Here is a 21,596-nt window from a genome sequence, read left to right as displayed (position 1 = left end):
CACGAGCCAGGTTTCATCCCCAAGTTCCAGAGTTGAGCCTTAACCATTAGGCAATACTGCCTTTCTTATGACCACTTGCAAAGATTCCAAGTACTCCCTGTGCTCTGTTTTCAGCATACAGCCCCAGTACTCATCACTGAGAACTTCTGCTGGCAAATGACTTTCCGTGGGATCTTATACTTTATTTCTGAAACATAACCCCTGTTGCTTTATTCTTTTCAAATGGTTCGCAAAATGAGATTTCTGTGACGGCTCCATGAGGGGCTGTGAGAATAGTGAGTAGTGTGAAGTACAATGTTCACCTCCAGAGAGCATAGCGCTCCGCAGTTTCATTTCTTCATTCTCAGGAATGCCAGTTTTTCTGTAACTTCCCAGGGGCTCCTCTCCTCTCTACTGGCTGGTCCTACACACTCATGATGAAGGTGATGTGATGCCACGAGGCCAGCCGGGAAGGTGTAAGCTGATTTACCCTATCTGGGTGAGGAGAGGACCCTTACTCAAATCCATACATTGATTATGCCAACAGAAAGTAATAAAATGTTGGGGTGCCTGGGTGACTCAACCAGTTGGCCGTCTGGCTCTTGATTTTGGCTCAGGTCATGTTGTTAGGGTTGTTGGGTCAAGCCCTGCATTGGGTTCCCCACTCAGCAGGGAGTCCGCTCTCTCTCTCTCCCTCCGCCTCTCACCCCTGTGTGTGTGTGTGTGCGTGCACTATCTCTCTCAGTCTCTCATAAATAAATAAACAAAATCTTAAAGAAAAAGAAAGTAATGAAATAATTGTCTTTCCCCTTGTTTCCATTACTGCCTATCCAAGCACTTCTGAAGTTACTCGTCCCTCATGGACCACCTTCCGAAAGAAGGCTCTCCTAATTATTCTAGGCCCCTCTGTTCTATGCAGTTACTTCCATTTATTCATGCACCAAATATATGCTGAGCTTAAGTATAAGCCAGGCACTGTACTATGCTCTGGAGGTGTAATAAACTCCGAAGGACCTTGCAATTCAGGGACAGAGAGAGATTCTTAAGTTATTAGTATGCTGTGACAGTGTGAGCAAGGTACTAGAGAGGCATCAGGAAGGCAGAATAAGTTCTGCTGTGGAAGGGAGCAGGAGGTGAAATGTGAATTAGGTATTGAAGGATAGGTCATTGCTCACTAAGTGGAAGAGGGATAAAGAGAGCGATGTTATTCCATCAGCCAAAGAAGTTAGGCAGAGTTCTTGACAGCTCTCTGATAACTCAAAGTGTATCTGTTCTCCAATTTGAATGTAAACTCATTGATAATATTAATAGTGGCAAATATTTGTTGAGCTCTTTCTCTGAGCCACTGTTAGTATATGTCTAATTAACCATTTCATACTAATAATATCATTAAATCCTCCCCACAATTACACACACACACACACACCTCTGTCTATATTATTACATGCATACAAACAAGAAAACTAGGACAGAGAGAGGGGACATCAATTTGCCTCGCTGGTAAGTGGCAGAACCAGATTTAAACTCAGCTCTCTCCGACTCCAAAACCCAAACTTTGCTACTATTTTGTTTTCTGTTTGTACTTTTCCAGGGCTGAGGACAGAATAGTTCCCTAAACAGAGTTGGTAGAGGGAAGAACTGGTCGACAGCTAGGTGTCTGTGGCAGGGGAGATGTGCTGTGGTGTACTGCGGGCAGGAAGGGAGGGACCAGTGACTTCATTCACAATCTGGTTTGTTCAGATGGAGGCCTGTCACGTTAAAGGGTGAAGCCAGGACCTGTATATCCTCCCAGGTACTTATTAAATGAGGATTATGCACAAGGAAGAGGTAAGTGCCCAGTCTTGGGGTCAGACAGGCCCAGGCACACTGCTTCTCTGCTAGACAGACTTTTTTTTTTTCTTTTTGAGAGTCCTCCTTATTAACAATTTGATTTAATTCACTGGCTTTGTGTCCTTGGGGTTAGGTGTTTAACCTTTCTGGGATTACTGTCTCTGTATCACAAATTTAATAATAATGTCTACTTCATGCTATCATCACCATCGTCATCATCACCACCACCACTGGTAACACAAGAAGCTCAGAGGAGTAACTTGCTTTGCTTGTGGGGCTTACTGTCTCTTGCTGGACAATAAGCAGCCATTCATGCTATGCGTGCTATGGAAACTCAGAGGAGAGACAGGAGAGACTCCTGGCCCAGGCTCTCCTACCCACCTGAGCTTGGGAAAGTCACTTTCCTTCCCTGAGCATCAGCTTTCTATTCTGTCAGTCAGGGAGATAAATGAATGACCTTAAATTTCCTTTATGCTGTGAAGATATTTCCTCCTCCCTCTCACCATTCCCCCCATTTCCTTCCCTCCTTTAGCTGGTCTCTTCCAGCTTCACCCTCTTGGATGATGACTCAGTGTCAGGAGCTGACAGTTTACTTTTTCTCTCCCATGATCTGATGTCAATGCAAACCCAGAGCACAAAGACGTCACTTGCAGCATTCGTGTCTCAGGAGGAGTTACAGGCAAACCAATACATAAAGCACAATAATAAATAGTATTCTTTGTAAAGTTGTGCCTGATTGAATAATTTTCACCTCTTATTTGCTTTTTGAAAGGAGGGGTAACTCACAAATGAAGGCAAATCCATTAGAGTTGGAACTGCTGGGCCCTCAGCCAATAGCCCCATTTTAACAGGACGAGTCACAGGGGTTAGAACTCTCACTGGGGAGTTCAGTAGCGTGGCAGGTGAGTGGAGAGGTGTTTCCGTCTGGGACACTGTTGTTCAGCCCATGCTGAGCCTTCTATTTACACATTTCCTCTGAGGAACACTTCAAATGCTATATGCTAGTGGATTGTGTTTTCTAAGACAAGTAGAGCTCATGGTGGGGGGGGATATCTTAGTTCTAATGTGAAGAGATAGGAGTAGCCCAAAGATTTCTCAACAGTTCATTTTTTGGAGAAAGAAAAATTGAACATTGCTTGCCAAATTTCAAATAGTAACTGATAAAAGCACAGATTTTCACTTGGCAGGGATCTGAACTCCTCTAAGATTTTAGACTGTGCAGATAAAAACCATGAAAACACACATATACCCCTCAGCGGGAATAAAAACGCCTTCAAAACCCCCAACACTTCCATTTAAGATTGCTTTATCCTTCTCCCTCTCTCTCTCTCTCTCTCTCACACACACACACACACACACACACACACCCTTCCTATTCATGTTAGCTGAAACGGCCCAGCAGGTTCATTGTTATTTCTATACAAGACACCAGGGATCTCAGGGTGAGTTTGTCACTATAACGGATGGTCACTTTAAAGCCAAAGAGAATGCTTCATGTCCCTAGGGAGGATTTATTTTTCCCCTCAGCATCCCCCAGAAACTCTGCAATCATCCTTGATTCCTTACTTGAGAGTTTCTGTCACTTTTTCTTCATTGTTCCTGCCACTGTCCTGGTTCAAGAAGAATTTTTTTGCACCTTGTTTCCACATACCATTCACATAACAATTGCGTTCCACTTGTGAGAAAATGTATTTGCCTCACATAGCACAGTGCCAGGAAACAGCATCTGATAATATGATTAGTCCTTATCCATTCTCTTTACAGGGGATGAAGAGTGCAAATCCTACTAGGAGACCTACATTTGACATCAATATCCATTACTTGAAGACTCCAAAGGAGGAGGATACTAATACCTCCTCCATCATGGGCTATTGTAGTTCTGAATGCAACCAGGCATGTATAGGCTTACCCATGGTAAGTGTTCAATAAACGGTAAGTATTTTTTTGTTCTATAAGCTTCGGGGCTCCAAAGGCAAAAGTGTCTGGTGCAAAATAGCAAAAGGCACCTCCTCTGGGAAAAAGAATTGCAAAATCTCACTTTCTCAGGCTGGCTCCTGCTGAATGGTATGTGTGATGAATTTTGTCCTCCAGGTGTGTCCCCTCTGCAGCACCGGGAACACAAAATGTGGGGCTCACAATTTAAGTAAATCATTACCACACTGTGTTAAAACTGTTACGATGGAGGTGTATATAACAGGGCACTGAGGAGGGAGTGAGGGCCGCTGGGGTAGGTGGAGAAGGCTCAGGAGCACCATTTTAAATGGGATTTAAAGAATGAAGAGGAGACTTGCCCATGGAGCTAGAAAAGCAAAGCTCAATTCAGGCAAAGAAAAGGCCTGCCCAACAGGGGGCGCAAAGCCACCTCTTTTCCCCCCAACTCTTCCCCAATCCTGCGACTTTTCTGGATGGAGGTGTAGGATTTAGGGGAGTGCGGGGTTCAGACAAATTGTGGGAAAGATGCTCAAGAGACAGCTCTGGCCCGCACTGTGAACCCCTCAGTTACATCTGGTACTACTGGATGATTACTTCTGCTCGAGAAGTAAGCAAGCAATCAATGACCAGTGTAAATTTTTCTACAGAAATCAGACGTAGAGTTCAGAACCATCCTTTTATCACTGAATCAGCAACTTCAAGTACTTAGATTATAAATTTTAAAGAAGGGGAATTTGCAGCTGACAGGTTGCAAAATCTACTCATCAGAGTGTTATGTATTTTCATTATAGGGAAGATCCTACTATTAAATGAAAAAAAAAAAGAAAGTTTATTCCTTGGATCTCTCTGCCCATGGCAGACTAAAAATAGCATAATTTATTTCACATGGGGGCTAAACAGAGGTGCTGCTCCAGGCTCATCTCTGCAGACAGGCCCAGGAGAGCAGAGCTGAGTGTGCATGGTGAGGCAGGCAAAGAAAACTGTCCAGACTGGATTCAGCCACAGAGGGCATCTGTAGTGTGCTATCGGAGCTCCTCATTCATTCAGCAACTCCTAAGGGGTCTGAGCTGGGGGTGGGTAAAAGGTGAGAAGCGAGGGCCAGCTTGGGAGCTCCACATTGGTTTTGCAGTGGGCATCCCGTAGACAAACAGCAGCGTGACAGTGGAGTCTTTGCCAAACACTCAGTCCATATAATTCAAAAGAATTGTCCACACAGCAGGCGCAACCAGGTTTACACAGCGGCACCACCAATCACATTAACATGGTGACTTGGAATTTTCTTGCTGTAATATAGGACTATTAAACATATATGGCATTTAATTTGTAAATTGATTTTAACATGATAGATGATAAGAGCTATAAGCATATGGTATTTGTACTTAATTTTGTTTCTATACATTTCAGAAGCATCATCACAAAAAGATTTAGTCAACACTAAAGACTGTTTTCTTATTTTATTTTATTTAAGATTTATTTATTTATTTATTTATTTTTAGAGCGAGAGTGCAGGGGGAAGGACAGAGAGAGAGAATCTCAAATAGACTCCTCTGCTGACGTCAGACTCGATCTCATGATCCTGAGATCATGACCTGAGCTGCAGTCAAGAGTCAGACACTTAACCAACTGAGCCACGCAGGCAGTCCTGGATTATTTTCTTTAAAAGAGGCTCCCATGTAGTCCTCACCTAATAGGGTTGTTGTGAGGAATAAATGAGAAAAGTCCTTATAGTTTATTTAGCAAAATGCCGGCTTATGAATACCTTCAGTAAATGATAGTTACATTGTTCTCACATTTGGTCACAGAAATAGTGATCAAAGTCAAATTGTTTATGTACCACACGTGCACTTTGTCCTTTACTGAGAAGGGAGTTGACATGGAAGTTCAGTCAGCTCTTGGGGATCGGGTGGGGGAAGGGAGAACACTTTACCTTTAACAAAACAATGCTCTCACTTAGTAGCAAACATAAATTGGTGCATTTATTTTTTTAAACGTTTTTAAGCATTCTCTACACCCAGTGTGGGGCTTGAACTCATGACTCCGACGTCAGGAGCCATATTCTCTTCCCACTGAGCCAGCCAGGTGCCCCAGCATATTTATTTTCTGACTGTAATCTATTGGGCTTGTGCTCCCAAGGGCTCCACCTCGAAGGGGGCCTGTGGGTTTAGGCTTGGGAGGTGCTCACAGAGCACTTTCTCTCAGAATGAGGAGTGATAGCTGTGTCATTCACATGGGCCATGAGCTCTGAATTCATTAAGGGGTTAATTCTTCATGACAGGTGGGTACAAGCCAATTACAGGGAGAAAGAGTGGCTTCTTGAGGCCTTCCAGGGGGAAAACCACCATTCACAGCAAGAAGGCCCAAAACCAGTTTTGATAAGTGGTAACAAATATTCATACAGTTGTCAAAATGTGAAAGGCAAACAGCGTATCTGCAAGCTTATTGCTTCTTTTCAAGTGAGACAGGCTCTCAGGTACACTGACTCGTACTTGTAAGACATTTGAGACAGCGCTGGGAGAGTTCTCACTTCACCTACATTTCCCAGAACTCTAGAGACAGTGTTACTTGTTATCACTACTAACAAGTAAAGGATATTTCCCATAGCATCTCCCTTGTCACCTATGGATACCAACTGTTTTTGCTGCATGGAAAGAATTATTTTTCCCTTTTTCCCCCCCTCACTGGACCTCAAGTGCACAGAGTGCCATACCTCACATTCCTTAGCCATCATGTGTTTTTCATTGTCTCATGCCTTCACATGAACTGGTGGATTCCCAGTCCCTATTACATCACGATAGGTAATGGATAGAGAGACAAGGAAGGAGCCACACATTGATTTTTTTCCTTGAGAAGTGTATATCTCTTTAGATTATAGCACATCTTTTTTTTTTTAAGATTTTATTTATTTATTCATCAGAGAGAGAGAGAGAGAGAGCACACAAGCAGGGAGAGCAGCAGGCAGAAGGAGAAACAGGCTCCCTGCTTAGTCTGATGCAGGACTGGTCCCAGGACCCTGGGATTATGACCTGAGCTGAAGTCAGATGCTTAGCTGACTAAGCCACCCAGGGCTACCTAGTTTTTCTCACATCTTAATGAAGCAAATTCACTACACCTCTTACTGGTCCCATTTTACAGAGGAAAAATTGGTCTGCCTCAATGACTTGGCCACTTGCATAACTAGGACTGCAGGACTGGGTCCCTTGACTGCTGAGAGGAGCAGATTATGTACAGAGAGTGCCAACTACTAGGGAAATCAAGCTATTTCCCAGACCATTCAATGTTTGCCAAGAGCAAGGGCAAAGGTTCACATATCTTTGTTTTTCCCCTGCCCCTAGCACAATGCTGGACATGAAAGACACCTTGCAAACCTCTGCTGAATAAATGAAATGGTATTCGTGCACCCCCAAAGGACAGCCCTTGTCTAACTGTGGACAGGCCACTCAATGTCTCCCACCCCTGCCCCCTCACCAGTGAAATGGGTAATGCACCAAAGTGCTGTGCAAATATGTGGACTGCTTACCTCATATGCAGGAAGAATTTCTTAATCCCCAAAGAGTGGATCCATCACAACCACATTTCTGCTTTTAACCTGGAAATCGGTCTAAAATTGGTTTTATTTATTTTTTTTAAAGTTTATTTTAGGAACAGTTTTATTGATTCTGCCCTGGGTTGGTTTCCAGTTCAATAGTATCCTGCATAAACTGGTTCTGGTTTCTAACAACCTGTGTGTATGTATACACTAGAAGGGTCGCTCTGGGACGGCAGAGGTAGGGCCTTAGCCATCCATGTCCCCACTCCGTGGCCAGAGCAGTATTCTGCATGTAGGGGAAACTCAAAATCTATTTATTGAAGTGAAAGGAAAAGAACACTCAGATTGCGAGAACCTTCCTTTAAAGGCAGCAATAAATCGTTCAGTTCTCTAAGCCGCAGCAAAATCCACGTGGGCTGTACCTTCTAATTTACATAATAACTTTTCTTTCAATACATAACCTTCTCACATTATTTAATTTAATAATTATTGATTGAATACCATGTACTATTTTAGGTCCTAAATAAGTCATATTCCCCGTCTTTAAGGAACTTGCAATCTACTCTCCAGATTTTATTATTACAGCTGAAACATCAGGGTGTCAGAAAGAGAAGCTACTCCTTCTAGGTCACATCATTAGAAAAGCTAAATATAGAATCCACGACAGTGACATTTCGGAGCCCGTTTTTTTTTTTTTTTTTCCTAATGAAGGGGTAAATTCATTAGGTATGTTTAATGAATATTAGGAAGACAGCAGAAGCTGCTGTTGAAATGATTCAGACATTACATGATCTGTCATTAAAAAACAATTTACCCACATGTAAACAGTGCACAGTTGAAAAAGAGGCAAGATATACATACTATTTTTGCTTGCTAAGAGTCAGGGTATAATCCCCACATGGAGAAAGTCAGATGACTGGGTAATCAATCCTGCATCTTTATTTTTCAGTATTTTTGTAGCTTTCCAGTGAGTTAAAAACTTCTGCAAAATGAAATATGCAGGCTCTAAGGTGCGACTCTGGGACTTTTGCCTTGAAGAGTCGGGTTAAAGGAAGCTCTGTAGTGAATTGGAATGGATTCATGATTAACTTTAAAGTAGAAATGGGTTTGAGCCAAATTCTCTAAACAATACTTAACATTCTGAATTAATAGTGGGAAGAATATTTAACAAAAGCTTAGTGTTCCCATCAGATGAAACTATACTTGTTATTTATATAACCACAAATTATACATCTCCTATTTATATTACTTTAGCCCTAGTAGCACCACTAATTGAATAGATAGAATTAGCTATGCTAATAACATCTAGAGTGAGTTCATACATAAAAATGCCTTAAAGAATCAATTACCCTGTTTTGCTCACACAATATGACATCATGCAGGGCCCAGCTCTGCCACTTACTAGCTCTATGAGCTTGGGTAAGTAAGTTAATACATCCTTTCTAAACTTCAGTTTCTCATTGTAAAAGGAGCATATTAAGAATAAATTCCTCACAGGATTTTTTTTTTTAAATACAAATGAGCAATGCCTATTTAAAAATACCCTGTAGACAATAAAGCAATCTACAGATGTTCAGAGAAACTGGTATACTGAATGAAATGCAGGGGTTCGAGAATTTCCCATAGATAGCTACAGAGTATAACAGAAAACTCAGAAACATTCCTGACTGGCAGGATTTGGGGACTGAGTGAGAACAGTCCTGAAGGACTTGCAGGGCAAAGGAGGCACTTGCACGCTGCATGTGGCCGGCATTCCTGCTTAACCTCAAGGTCAGTGAGCACCGAGTCAAAAATACCCATTACACAGATGGGTGCAGGGCAAAGTTGTGGCAACTCTCCGTTCCTCTCATCTGTGTGAGGGGGAGTTAGAGTCTAAGGAATAGAGTACTTTGAGGAGGTTGCTCATTCTAGCCTTATAAAGGGGTTAAATTTGAGAAATGGGTAGTGGTGGGGGGCCGGTGGGCAAGGGGAAGAGATAGACTAAATTTCTAGGTACTTTATGTGTAGTATATATTTTAATATAATCTCCAGCTTTACACATGAGGTAACTAAAGCTTAGACATATTATGATAACTCTGGCGGAAGGTGGTCAGCCTGTCTGATATTAAACCTTGTCACTATGCTTATGTACCTCAAATTTCCCCAAGCCCAAAGAAACTCTTGGGGAGCTTGTTAAAACGCAGCTTTCTTATCGCTATCCCCGGAGGTTCTGATTCCAAAAGACGTTCGTGACAGGTGGGTACAAGCCAATTACGGGGAGAAACAGTGGCTTCTTGAGGCCTTCCGGGGGGGGGGGGGGAACCACCATTCTCAAACACCTCCCACTGTCAGTCTTTGTCCCCTCCAATCAGTCCTTCTCACAGTTACCAGATTGATCTCTTGGAAATTTACTCCTGATCATTCACTTTCTTTTCCTCCAAGAAGTGAGGATTGAGCAGACAGAATGTTTCTGGTAGACACCACACTAGGTGGTAGGGGCACAAAAATGAGTAAGTCAGGACCTTTGCCAGGGAGTGACAGTTGGGCAGCAACACAAGTACATTCAGGGTGCAAGCAAGCCCAGGGGAAATCGCTAGGTTGGGTTTGGTTCCAATCATTAAAATTCTCTGTCTACAGGATAAAGTCCAAGTTTCCTAGAAAATTTAAGGCACCAGAACTGATTTGAGTTTAACTTTCCACTTCTGAGTCCTTTTATTCCCCTTCATAAATTGTTGCTTGCAATGAAAGTAAACAGTGTTTTCCCTCTCATGTATCCTGTATCCTATTTTTACCAACACCACCCCCCCGCCCCCGTCTCCCCCCTTGCAAATTTTACTAATCCTTCAAGGTCTCCCCACCCCCTCCACCACCAAAATTCAAATTCTTCCAGCTTCCAAGCCATAATCTCCTCCTTTGAACTTCAGAGCAAGTTTCTTGTCCCTCTTGTTTATTGTTAATCACTTATTTCCTGTGGGGACGATTCTCTCTCCTAATATCCCTAATTCTTCAGGGCAGTGACTATGTCTTATTTGGCTTGGTCCACATTGCATGGCAAGCTCCTTAAACTGGCATCTAATAAAGGTTTATTGAATGACTGAAGGAACACACTTGCCAAGACTTGTTCCCCTGGCAGGCCACAATTAGAGGAAGTGTGCAGCCCTAAGCGCACTTCAGAGAAGTTCCCATCCAGAAACATGTACATCATTGGGGGAAGCAGCTTCTGCCTTTCAGGATTTAAGCTTATGCCCAACTCAGTTTTTGACAAAGCTAAACCCAATTCAGCATACTTCATTTTTCTAAAAATGCACCAAGTGATATGGTTTTAACAGGAAGAGGGCATGCTACCGTAAACAGATTATGGGCTTTGGAGTCAGTCAGACATGGGTTCAGATTTCTTTGTCTCTCTAAGCCTTAGTTTCTTCCTTCCTTCCCTTTAAAAAAAAAACAAATTAAAAAAATTATTTATCTATTTATTTATTTGAGTAAGAGAGAGCAAGAGCACGTGTGAGTGAGGCAGAGTCGCAGAGGGGGAAGGAGAGACAGGGGGAAAGAATCTCAGGTAGACTCTCTGCTGATCGTGATGCCCAGTGCAGGGCTTGATCCTGAAACCCTGAGATCATGACCTGAGCTGAAACCAAGAGTCAGAGGCTTAACAGACTGAGTCACCCAGGGGCCCCAACCTTAGTTCCTTTAAACCTGTGAAGAGAGAACAAATGATTTCCCTTCATATTTTGTTGTGATGATTAGAGATGACGTGAGTGGTTTGAGTTTTTGCAACAGACATTCTTACTACTTGGAATAACATCTGTCACCTCTCTTTTGTACCAGCCTGTGACCAAACAGGACTAGTTACTCACTAACAACCTCCTTTACTTTAGGAAGGACTTGCAGGGCAAAGGAGGCACTTGCACGCTGCATGTGGCCGGCATTCAGTAAGGCTCCTGATACTCTTTCGGATGTATTTCCTTCTTTAAATTATAGGGATTTTTAAATAAAATGAAGCAAAATTTGGCAAAAGTCACTAACTACTTATTGTTTTTTTCAATGGAGAACAGCTTGACTGTGAAGATTATATAATTTCCTAAATGTCTCAGTAAGTAACAGAATGGCTGATTATGAAATTGACGAAAAAAGGTAAAAGACTAATGAAAGAAATTAAAGGAGTGATTATGATTTCACCAGAGGCTGGTTTTAGTGGAGACTCATTAGGAATTAACTGACATTCTCAGGGAAGCCTGCCTGCGTTGGGATCCAGGAAAATGAGGTTGTTCTCAAGGAGACCCATCCAAACAGATGGGCGCTTTGGGCTTAGGGGTCTGGGTAGGCTGGAATGATGTGGGTTACTGACACAATTGTCCACTTGTCTTTGCATGTGTAGACACAGACTTTGCGTAGGCACATGGAGTGGACTGAAAGCCTGGGCACTTTGTTTGCAGCAGATGAGAACTTTCAGTGGAGAGCCTCTGATCTCCTCCTGGATGTTCTCAAAATTCAGTGTGCTTCCAAGCTCAAACCAGGCTTTCCATACAAGCTGCCTGACCATCCAGACCTTCCTGGTCAGCTCCATTTGCTACACCTACCACAACAGCAACCACACCATCCATCTGGTATCCCTGATCTGCTTGGCCTCACTCTAACATGCCTACAGTTTCCACCTTCATGTTCATGCTGTATCCTATATGTGGCACACTCCTACTCAGACTTCAAGATCTTGTTTGAGTACCACTTTCTTTTGGAAGCTTTCTCTCTTACCCAAGGCATGATTGGTAACTGTCCTTCTCCTGACTTCTAACAAAATACAGTGTGGAGAAATGGACATTCTGCGGTCAAAATGTTCTGAGCGCAAACCTGACACTTGTACCTGTTAGCTGTATGATCTTAGAGAACTAGCTCATCTTCTTGAGGCACAGTCTCCTGATACTTCAAATAAAGCTGTTAATTCCCTAAATTTCTGAGGATCATCAGTGATACTGTATTGCCAGCTTTCTTATATTTCTCTTTGTGAGCTCCTTGAAATGACAGACCTTGCGATTTTAATTACTTTGCTGTCCTACAAGGCATCTAGCACAATGCCTGCTGTTTTCTAGCATTCAATAACTTTAAATCAGTGGATAGTTCTGGAAAAATAACCCAAGCACGGTTAGGTCAATTAAAGTCTAAGTTCTATGAAGTGCTCTCTGGTCATTCCTATACACATTAATTTGAATTCTCATAGCTCTTATACGTACTACTGAGACAATTGTCACAAGCTGCTTCATCCATACTAACTGATTTTTAAGCTTCTCCAGGGCAGCAAGCATGCCTTTCCCTTTGAATTCATGTTTCACAATGTGTTAATGCCAGCTCATGATAGGTTCCTCAAATATCCCATTCTCCTTCTCATTCCAAGGAGTTTTCTACTTCAGTTTATTTTTTTAAAAGATTTTATTTATTTATTTATTGAGAGAGAGCACACACAAGCAGGGGGAGGGGCATAGGCAGAGGAATAACCAGGCTCCCTACTGAACAGGGAGCCCAGTGCAGGACATACTGAACAGGGAGCCCAGTGCAAGACTCTGTCCCAGAACCCTGGGATCATGACCTGAGAGCCGAAGGCAGATGCTTAACTGACTGAGGCACCCAGATGCCCCTTCTTCCTAAGTTTATGTTGAGTTTACCCCTAGATGCCAGACTGAGGTTTTTGAAATAATAACGAAGTTCTGTAGTCCATGTCGTTGGCTCAAGGTGAGTGGCTTTTCCTGACCCAACTTCTCAGCTCTCCCCACAGTGGTCTTTCTCTTTCTTTAGCACACTTTCTCTTCATTGTCTTTTATTTTTTACCCTAAGCAAGAGTCTTCTCATTGATGTATTGTACTCATGGGGATTTGGAAAACTTTGATTTATTATTTCTTAACTCATAGGTTCTTGGAGAATTACTTCTGGGAGGGATCTTAAAAATCATTGAACTTAGGGACCTCAAACACAGAACAATTCTCAATGTTGGTTAGGGATGAATAGTCAATCATGGCATTTTTTTTTTTCTCCTGCTGAGGTCATACATGATCTCAGAATCATTTTCAACAAAATATTCCAGGTGGAAATTATCAATCAACAAGAAACTATCAATCCATCATCTCAACCAATCCACCTTATAGGAAGTGAAATTTGCCTGATGTCGTTGCTGCAGTGCAAAGCTGTTATTTTGCCAATGAGGCCCAAAGAGCAGTCGTGAATTAATAATAAACTCAAACTAGAACCCAGCTTACTTGACCCTCATGACTGTGGTCCAGGCTTTCCCTTTCCACATGGTTACTGGTCCTCCTTCAAGTCCTGCTAATTCAAGTCCTAGAATTTATAGTCTATTTTCTTGGCATTACCTAATAGTATATGACAATATGATTAAAAAGCACAATATACATGTCTTAGCCTTATCAAAATGACATCTGAGCTCTCATAGATGTTATAAACTCTTGAAGAGAAGGGCCTTTGTTTCACTTTGCATCTTTCACAAGTTCTAGCCCTGTGTCTGGCATATGGTAGGTATTCAACAAAAATTATCTGATATATGTTCAACTACATATATGAGACAAACAGGAGCTCTATCCTTAAATTCTCACTAAGAATCAGTGAAACAGTATTTATTTGAAAGGACTCCATGCATGCTGACACATACTCTTACTTTTTTTCTTAAGAGGGACACCTTACGTCTAAATAAGTTCTCATTTCACCCGAATATTTTAGGGGAAAGTAAATGTAATGTCAATGACTGGGCTGCCCTGTGACACTTCTACTTCAAAACATGAGGAGCAGCGTTGTGATTTGGGGCTCAAAGGCCCTGAGGAATGATAGCCTTTCTTCTTTTCGTTTTTCATGGTGATATCTATTGACCATAACTCTTGTGATGCTCACAAGCCAGAGTTGTTAGGAGGAGAGAAAGATGAAGGAAAGGAGATGAAGAACAAGAGCATAGGAAGAGAGAAGGGTAGGCAGGGGGAAATATTTTACAATACAGCAATGAGATACTTGTTTTACCACTTAAAAATAGATTGTAAAAACTGCATAAGCCTCAGCTGACATCATACTTAATGGTGAAAGATAGAATGCTTTCCCGTTAAGGCCAGGAACAAGGCAAGGATGACTGACCTTGCCACATCTACTGAATATTGATCCACAGTTTCTAACCAGGGCATTCAGGCATGACAAAGAAATAAAAGTCATCCAGATTGAAAAGAGAGAGGTAAAACTCTCTTTTTATACGACATGATTTTGTATGTAGAAAGTGCTAAGGAATCTACCAAAAAAACCCACGAAAACCCCAAACCCCCCAAAAAACTTCTATCAGAATAAATAGGTTCAGCAAGGTAGGAGGATATGATTGATATACAAAATAATTACATTTCTGTACACTTGAAATGAACAAAAATGAAACTGAGAAGATAATCCACATGTAAAAAAATGAAGAAATTGGAATCCTATTTCATATCGTATACAAAACTAACTCAAAATGGATCAAACACCTAAATGTAAGAGCTAAAACTATAAAATTTTTAGAAGAATATATGGGCTTTATGAAAATGAAAAACTTTTGTGAATCAAAAACTAGCAAGAGAGTGAAAAGACAACTTACAGAATGAGAGAAAATAATTAAAAAGCATACATTTGATAAGCAATTGATTTCCAGAATATATAAGGAATTTCTGTAATTCAACAGCAACGAAAAAGCCCAATTTAAAAATGAGCAAAGGATCTGAATAGACATTTCTCCAAAGTGAATTTAGAAATGGCCAGTTAGCACATGTAAAAATGCTCAACCCTGGTAGTCATTAGAGGAATGCAAATTGCAATTACAATGAGATACCACTTTCAACCAAATAAGCAGAAAGACACACATAACAACAAGTGTCAGTGGGAATATGGAAACATTGGAACTTTTATACACTGATGTTGGGAATATAAACATGTATAACCACCTTGGAAAACAGTCAGGAAGTTCCTCAAAACATGACGCATAGAGTTATCATAAGACCTAGAAATTCTACTCTTACGTATATACCCGATGGAAGTAAGAACACTTGTCCACACAAAAATGTATACACAAATATGCACTGCAGCATTATCCATAGTAGCCAAAAAGTGGAAAGATCCTAGATGTCCATTAACAGAAGATGGATAAATTAAATGAGATGTATCCTTATAATGGGCTATTGTTTGGCAATGAAAATAAATAAAGTACTCATACATGCCATAATATCCGTGCACGTGAACATTATGTGAAGTGAAAGGAGCAGTCACAAAAGACCACATAGTATATAATTCCATTTATATAAAATATCCAGAATAGGCAAATATATAGACAAAAATAGTAGTTGCCTAGGGTTGGGGAGGGTGGAGTTGGAGGTGTGGTTGGGGGCCATGGGAAGTGATGGCTATAGGGTTTCTTTATGGGGTGGTCAATGTTCTCAAACTGATTGTAGGGATGACTGTTTGACTAAATATACTAAAACCTCTGAACACTGTACTTTAAACTAGTGAACTGTATGGTATGTGAATTTTAGCTCACTAAAGCTGTTATTAAAATAGATACATGTGCATGTAATACTTTAATTTTAGTGATTAAATTTCACTCATTAATTCTATGTCTGTCACAACAATCCATGTATTCACTTAGATGATCCATATATATATTTCCATGACAACTGTCTTAGTTTAAAATATGTTAACAGACTACACAGATTTGTGAAGAGCAGGTAGGTATCTTTTATGAGGTCCATCCTTTTAAAACATTTAATTTAAAAGAAAAAATTAAAGAAATGAAAACACTAAGCTATCTTTTCTTCAGTGTAATCCCTACATCACCTTCATCAACACATCATTTCTGTGGACCGCTGGCAGGTTTACCCTCAGTATTTAATATATTTACCACAAATCTACTTCATCAGAGATTACATTATTACTTTTAGCAGTATATTTGTAACAGTACTCTCCTGTCTGGTAGCTCTATCATTTCTTTGCTACTGAAAACCTGAATGTTAATTATAGCTAAACCCAAGGCAGTCGAGACAACTTAGTAATTCGATTATTTTGTACCTACCCCTTTTGAATCAATCACTCCAGGTTTTGCATTAAACTTCACGGTCTTCAACCGGGCACGCTCCTTTCTTTCCACCCTAAAGAAAATTGAAAATAAAGAGCTGATCGCATGGCAAGGCATTTATGAGTAAGTTCCTTACTAAATGAAGAATCTCTCTTTTCATCCTACAGCTCAAATACAATGTGTCCTAAAGTATTCCCGTTCCTTGGTTCAGTATAAAAAGTCTTGCTATGTGGTCTCTAGGAGGCTAACACATCCCTTGAAACTTCTGTGTGATGTGTATTGAGAGCCATAGTGATTGGAAGAAACAAAGAGGGAGGAAAAACTATTATTTGTTACTTAAATGCCTGAATAACTCAACCAAAAATCTGTTACAAGAAACCACAGTCTACAGAGATGAACACCTACAATGGAGACTAAATAAACTTCTTCCCTCTCCTCTGTCCCCTCTGCATACCTCATCTCTCCCACTCTTTTCTTTTGGTTTCCTTTTTCTTCCCTTCCCTTTAGTGACGTGAGGGTATTTTACCTTCACCTCAAAATCAAACAAGTTATAGGTCATCTTGAATTTTTTCCTTTTCCCCAGTGCTGTTCTCCTGTTATCTCTGCAGACTTCATCATTGTACCTGACACTTCATTCATTCATCAAACACTCATCAAGTGCCTACCATGTATCAAGCAAGGAGCCGGGGAACAAAGGAAAAAAAGAAAAAAGAAAAAGAAAAACCATGACTGCAATCAACACCCAGGAATGTGCTCCTGGTAGGAACAAAGACATAAAGAGACCAATATGCTGCACAGAAAGACTCCTGACAGCAACGGGGGGCATCTATCTCACTGGAGGCTGAGAAGGAGGGGTAGAAAGCATTGGGGTCGGCTTCCTGGAGGAGGTGTCAATTTATGTGATGCTTGAAGGACGAGAAAGAGCTTGTTGGCAGGAAAAGTTCAGGGAGAATTTCCCAGACAGGAGACACATACTATGACCCAAAGATAATAGGCAAGTGAGAGATTGTGGGAAGATTCTGCTATAGGGTATATATAGGATGGAATGTAAGAAAGTGAGGTGGTTGGGCCTCCTTATAAAAATATCCATCCACACTAAGGACTTGGGCTTTTTCCTTGGGGAATCCTCATGCATTCTGAGAGGATAGAAAGCAGAGGAGTGATCAAATGGGTTAGCACTGGAATAAATGACTGTAGTGGAGGAAGAAGACAGGTTGCTGGAGAGAAGGGACAGTGGGAAGCAGGAGTTCTGTTGAGAAGTTACTGCCACAGCCCAGGCAAGAAATGACAATGAGGTGGAAGGGAGGGATAGGCTTGAGAAACAGTAGTAAAGTAAAATTGGTAAGACGTGTGCCCATTTGAAGGCTGGGGTTAGAGGGGCGCCTGGGTGGCTCAGTGGGTTGAGGTCTCTGCCTTCGGCTCAGGTCATGATCCTGGAGTCCTGGGACTGGGTCCCACATCAGCCTCCCTTCTTGGTGGGGAGTCTGCTTCTCCTTCTGACCCTCTCCCCTCTCACGCTCTCTCTCTCTCTCTCAGATAAATAAATAAATTCTTTTTTTTAATAGATTTTATTTATTTATTTGACAGACAGAGATCACAAATAGGCAGGGAGGCAGGCAGAGAGAGAGGGGGAAGCAGGCTCCCCGCTGAGCAGAGAGCCTGATGCGGGGCTTGATCCCAGGACCCTGAGATCATGACCTGAGCCAAAGCCAGAGACCTTAACCCACCCAGGTGCCCCAAATAAATAGATTCTTTAAAAAAAAAAAAAGAGAGAGGTAAAGAGAAGCTAATTATCTCCTTGATTTCTTGTCTGCTGGAGTCTCTCCAGTGAGACATGATCACTCCTTCCTTTAAACACCACAGGACTTATTTGTATCTTCATGTTGGTATCATCTATTGTTTCCTTGTGTTTATTTTCCCAGCACACACACAAAGCTGGACGTTCCTTGAGGGCAAACCCACATGTCACTCAGCAGCATCCTGGAGCAAGTCCTCAATAAACTACTGTTCACTAAAATAATCCTTCATGCGTTGTTCTGACTTGACGGTTTGTTTAAATACGGCCAACTCGAATTTCAAAAACGGGGAAAGAAAAGAGAAGAAAAACCCCGAATCTACAGAAATTAATGGTTTATAAAATCTAAGCTATTCATAGATCAGTAATTAACAACATATTGCTTTTTAACTGAGAGCTCTTTTGTGTTCCCAGTTGAAACACAGTGCAGATCGGGGTTTCTATAGTTACAGACACAGAGTTTCAGAATATATATATATATATATATTTTTTTTTTTAAGATTTTATTTATTTGCTTGACAGACAGAGATCACAAGCAGGCAGAGAGGCAGGCAGAGAGAGAGGAGGAAGCAGGTCCCTTGCTGAGCAGAGAGCCCGATGCGGGACTCAATCCCAGGACCCTGGGATCATGACCTGAGCCGAAGGCAGCGGCTTAACCCACTGAGCCACGCAGGCGCCCCTCAGAATATATTTTGGTGCGAGAGGAGAATAGCTGAGTGGAAACAGCCAAACAAAAATGTTCATATCTTAACCCTCAGGTATTAAAGCAATATGTTCCGCTGAGAGTCTCTACATACAGCAGTTGGGAAGAGCACCAGGGAGACTTCAGGGAAGGTAAGCTGCCAAGTGGAGATGCTCACTCAGAAAATGCCTGTCCTGAGCAACTTCAGCTCTTCTCAGTCTTAATCCAAGTGCAAACGGTAATTCATATTCATCTCTTCGGATCCTTCTAACACTATTCTTACAACCCTGACTTTATCCTGGCTTCTTTGCATTAAACAGGATAATTATGGGAAACACTAGTACCTTGGACGATGCTAACATGACGCGGAGGCTCCATGGTTTTTGATCAGGCTCTACAGGAAATTCTGCGCAGACCCACAGAACTCACAGGGGTCCGAAACATATACGAGGCTGAAGTCAGGATTCTAAGAACTGTTTGGATAAAGCATTCTAATTTTTACGCCCTGGTTTCCAAGGTCACCCTTTTCAGGTTTCTTCAGAAACGTCCCTATTAGGCCATCTTTAATGATTCATCTCTTCCACCTTCACAGGGTTCCAAAGAATGTGAAGTCAGATGGACACGGACACACACACCCACCCACCCCCCACCCCACACCCCTATTATTTGCTATGGTTTATTAATCTTCAAACAGGCAGCAGAAAAGAAGCCACAATTTTTAAAGTATTACTGTAGGTGGCATGGTTTCGACTCACTCATGAACGAAGTCAGAAAGTTTTGTTTTCTCTTGGGGTTGGAAGTTTCATAAATGATAATAATGATAAAGTAAGTGTTGGCCAAAGTTTTAACATATAATTATTAGTGAAAAATTCCTGTATATTTATATCCTCTCATTTGCTTCTCACAATAACCAAGTGATGTAGGTATTACTGACCCCCATTTGATGGCTGGGAAAGCTGAGACTGGAAGCGTGCCAAGTTTAAAAAGTGGTAGAAATAGGGCCTGAACACACAGCTGCTAAAAGCTAACCTGAGTGTCTGTTCACATCTACTCAGTTTGGGAAACAGCACTCAGGATCTTCCATGTCTCTCTTCTGCAGTGGGAATTCTCAACACAAATGAGATTTTGGATGAGTCATACACAGTTTTAAGGCCAATACAATTCTTCAGAAATCTGTATTACATTTTTCACAAATGATAACCAGCCTTCTCCATTGCATCCCCATATCCCAAATGTCCTGAATTAAATAAACCATAATCAAATGCAAGCATATAATCACTTACATAACACCATACTATAACAGGCTAGGCTTTACAATTTTTTTTTTTTTTTTTTTTTTTAAGAGTGTGAGAGCCGGGGAGAGGAAAGAAGGGCAGAGGGAGAAGAAGAGAGAGAATCCTAAGTGAACTCCATGGCCAGTGTGGAGCCCGATGAAGGGCTTGATCTCATGACTCTGAGATTGTGACCTGAGCTAAAATCAAGAGTCAGACACTGAATGGACTGGGCCACCCAGGTGCCCCTGGGCTTTAAAATTTAGAATAAATTTTAATCTTGAATTAGGTTAGGTAAGTGACTATATGCAGCATTATACATATTGAATTATATCATAAATATTGAATTACTTTCTCTCCTTGGCAGTCTTTTTTGCATTCACTGTAACCCCATCATAGTTTGGCTTTCCCATCACGGGGCCCATCTGGATTAACTCTCTCAGTGATAGGTAGCTGTGGCTCATTTTCTCCTACCTACCCCAACCCCTTCCTCTCTTCTGGAGCTTCTTGGGTTGTAGGTGGATAATTTATTGCTCAAATGAGAGTCAGGGCTGGCAGTAGATAAGTCAGCGCTCTGAATAATGGTGTGTTCTTTCAAGAACTAAAAGTGCAAATGCGAAGAAAGGAAAACACCCATCATTTGAGTGTGTATGAAGTATTCGATGTTGTTCTAAGCACTTTGCCTATATTACCAATAACTGCACAGTGAGCCAGGGCTTAAGACGGAGCTGGGCATATAGCAGGAACTTCAAGAATCTTTGTTGAATAAATGAACGAACAAATGAGCAAACGCATGAATAAACCCTCAAGGAGCGTTCTTGACCTGGTTGTGAAGATTGAGGCTCAAGAGTTAACTGACTTACCCTCGAATAGTGTTTTCAATAAAAAAAATTATTTACCAATTCATGACTTTTTCACTTGATAAGAATCTACGTAAAGTTTAGCATCACCTTCTCTATTTATGTTACTAAGTAAGACTCCTTTAGCAGAAGTAGATGATATTAAAGCCCACTAACCTTTACCTAAGGGAATGGCGGACCACCTATATAGAAAGACTGAATCGAAACGAGAAGTACTGCCTTACTTCTCTCACACTCAAGAGGCAAGCAATTAATTAGATTGTTTAAGCAGAAATAATCCTCTCCACCCCAGTTTGGTCACTGACCAAAATACTGAAAATGTAAACTGGATGGCAAAATCTGAGCAATCGCTTCTGACAGTTAGCATCTCCAGGGAGTACCAAATGGTCATGCTTCCACGAGCTCAATGGTCTCCCTCTGCCCTCTCACCCACTTCCCATCTGGCATTTTCAGGTCCCGGCCAAACACACAATGAGGTCAGGCTTGGAGCACCGGATGGCAGGATAATCATTTAGTGCTGGGTGTTGCTGTGCCCGTGCTCTGCAAGGATGGAAATGCCGTCCACATGACTGGCCACAAGCTCTCTGTGAAGGTTAGGTGAGTAAACCTTCATGCAGTGCTAGCTACAAACCTGTCCTCTGAGAGCCCAGGGGACCATCAATATGGGGC

At 41.5% G+C, this 21,596-nt stretch overlaps 1 protein-coding gene across 26 annotated transcripts in view; it reads right to left on the bottom strand.

The window, feature by feature from the left end:
* Nucleotides 1-21,596, bottom strand: part of DLG2 (discs large MAGUK scaffold protein 2) — a 1,980,468-nt gene that overhangs the window by 40,153 nt on the left and 1,918,719 nt on the right. For all 26 annotated transcript variants that reach the window (XM_032852928.1, XM_032852923.1, XM_032852924.1 and 23 more), the window contains one exon: nt 16,317-16,392. In XM_032852928.1, coding sequence (XP_032708819.1) covers nt 16,317-16,392 — 76 coding nt within the window. The remainder of the gene's footprint in view (nt 1-16,316; nt 16,393-21,596) is intronic.

The sequence above is a fragment of the Lontra canadensis genome, unplaced genomic scaffold (genome assembly GCF_010015895.1).
Source record: "Lontra canadensis isolate GAN:19392208 unplaced genomic scaffold, GSC_riverotter_1.0 scaffold7, whole genome shotgun sequence".
NCBI classification, from domain to species: Eukaryota; Metazoa; Chordata; class Mammalia; order Carnivora; family Mustelidae; genus Lontra; species Lontra canadensis.
This window is presented reverse-complemented; position numbering and strand designations above follow the sequence as displayed.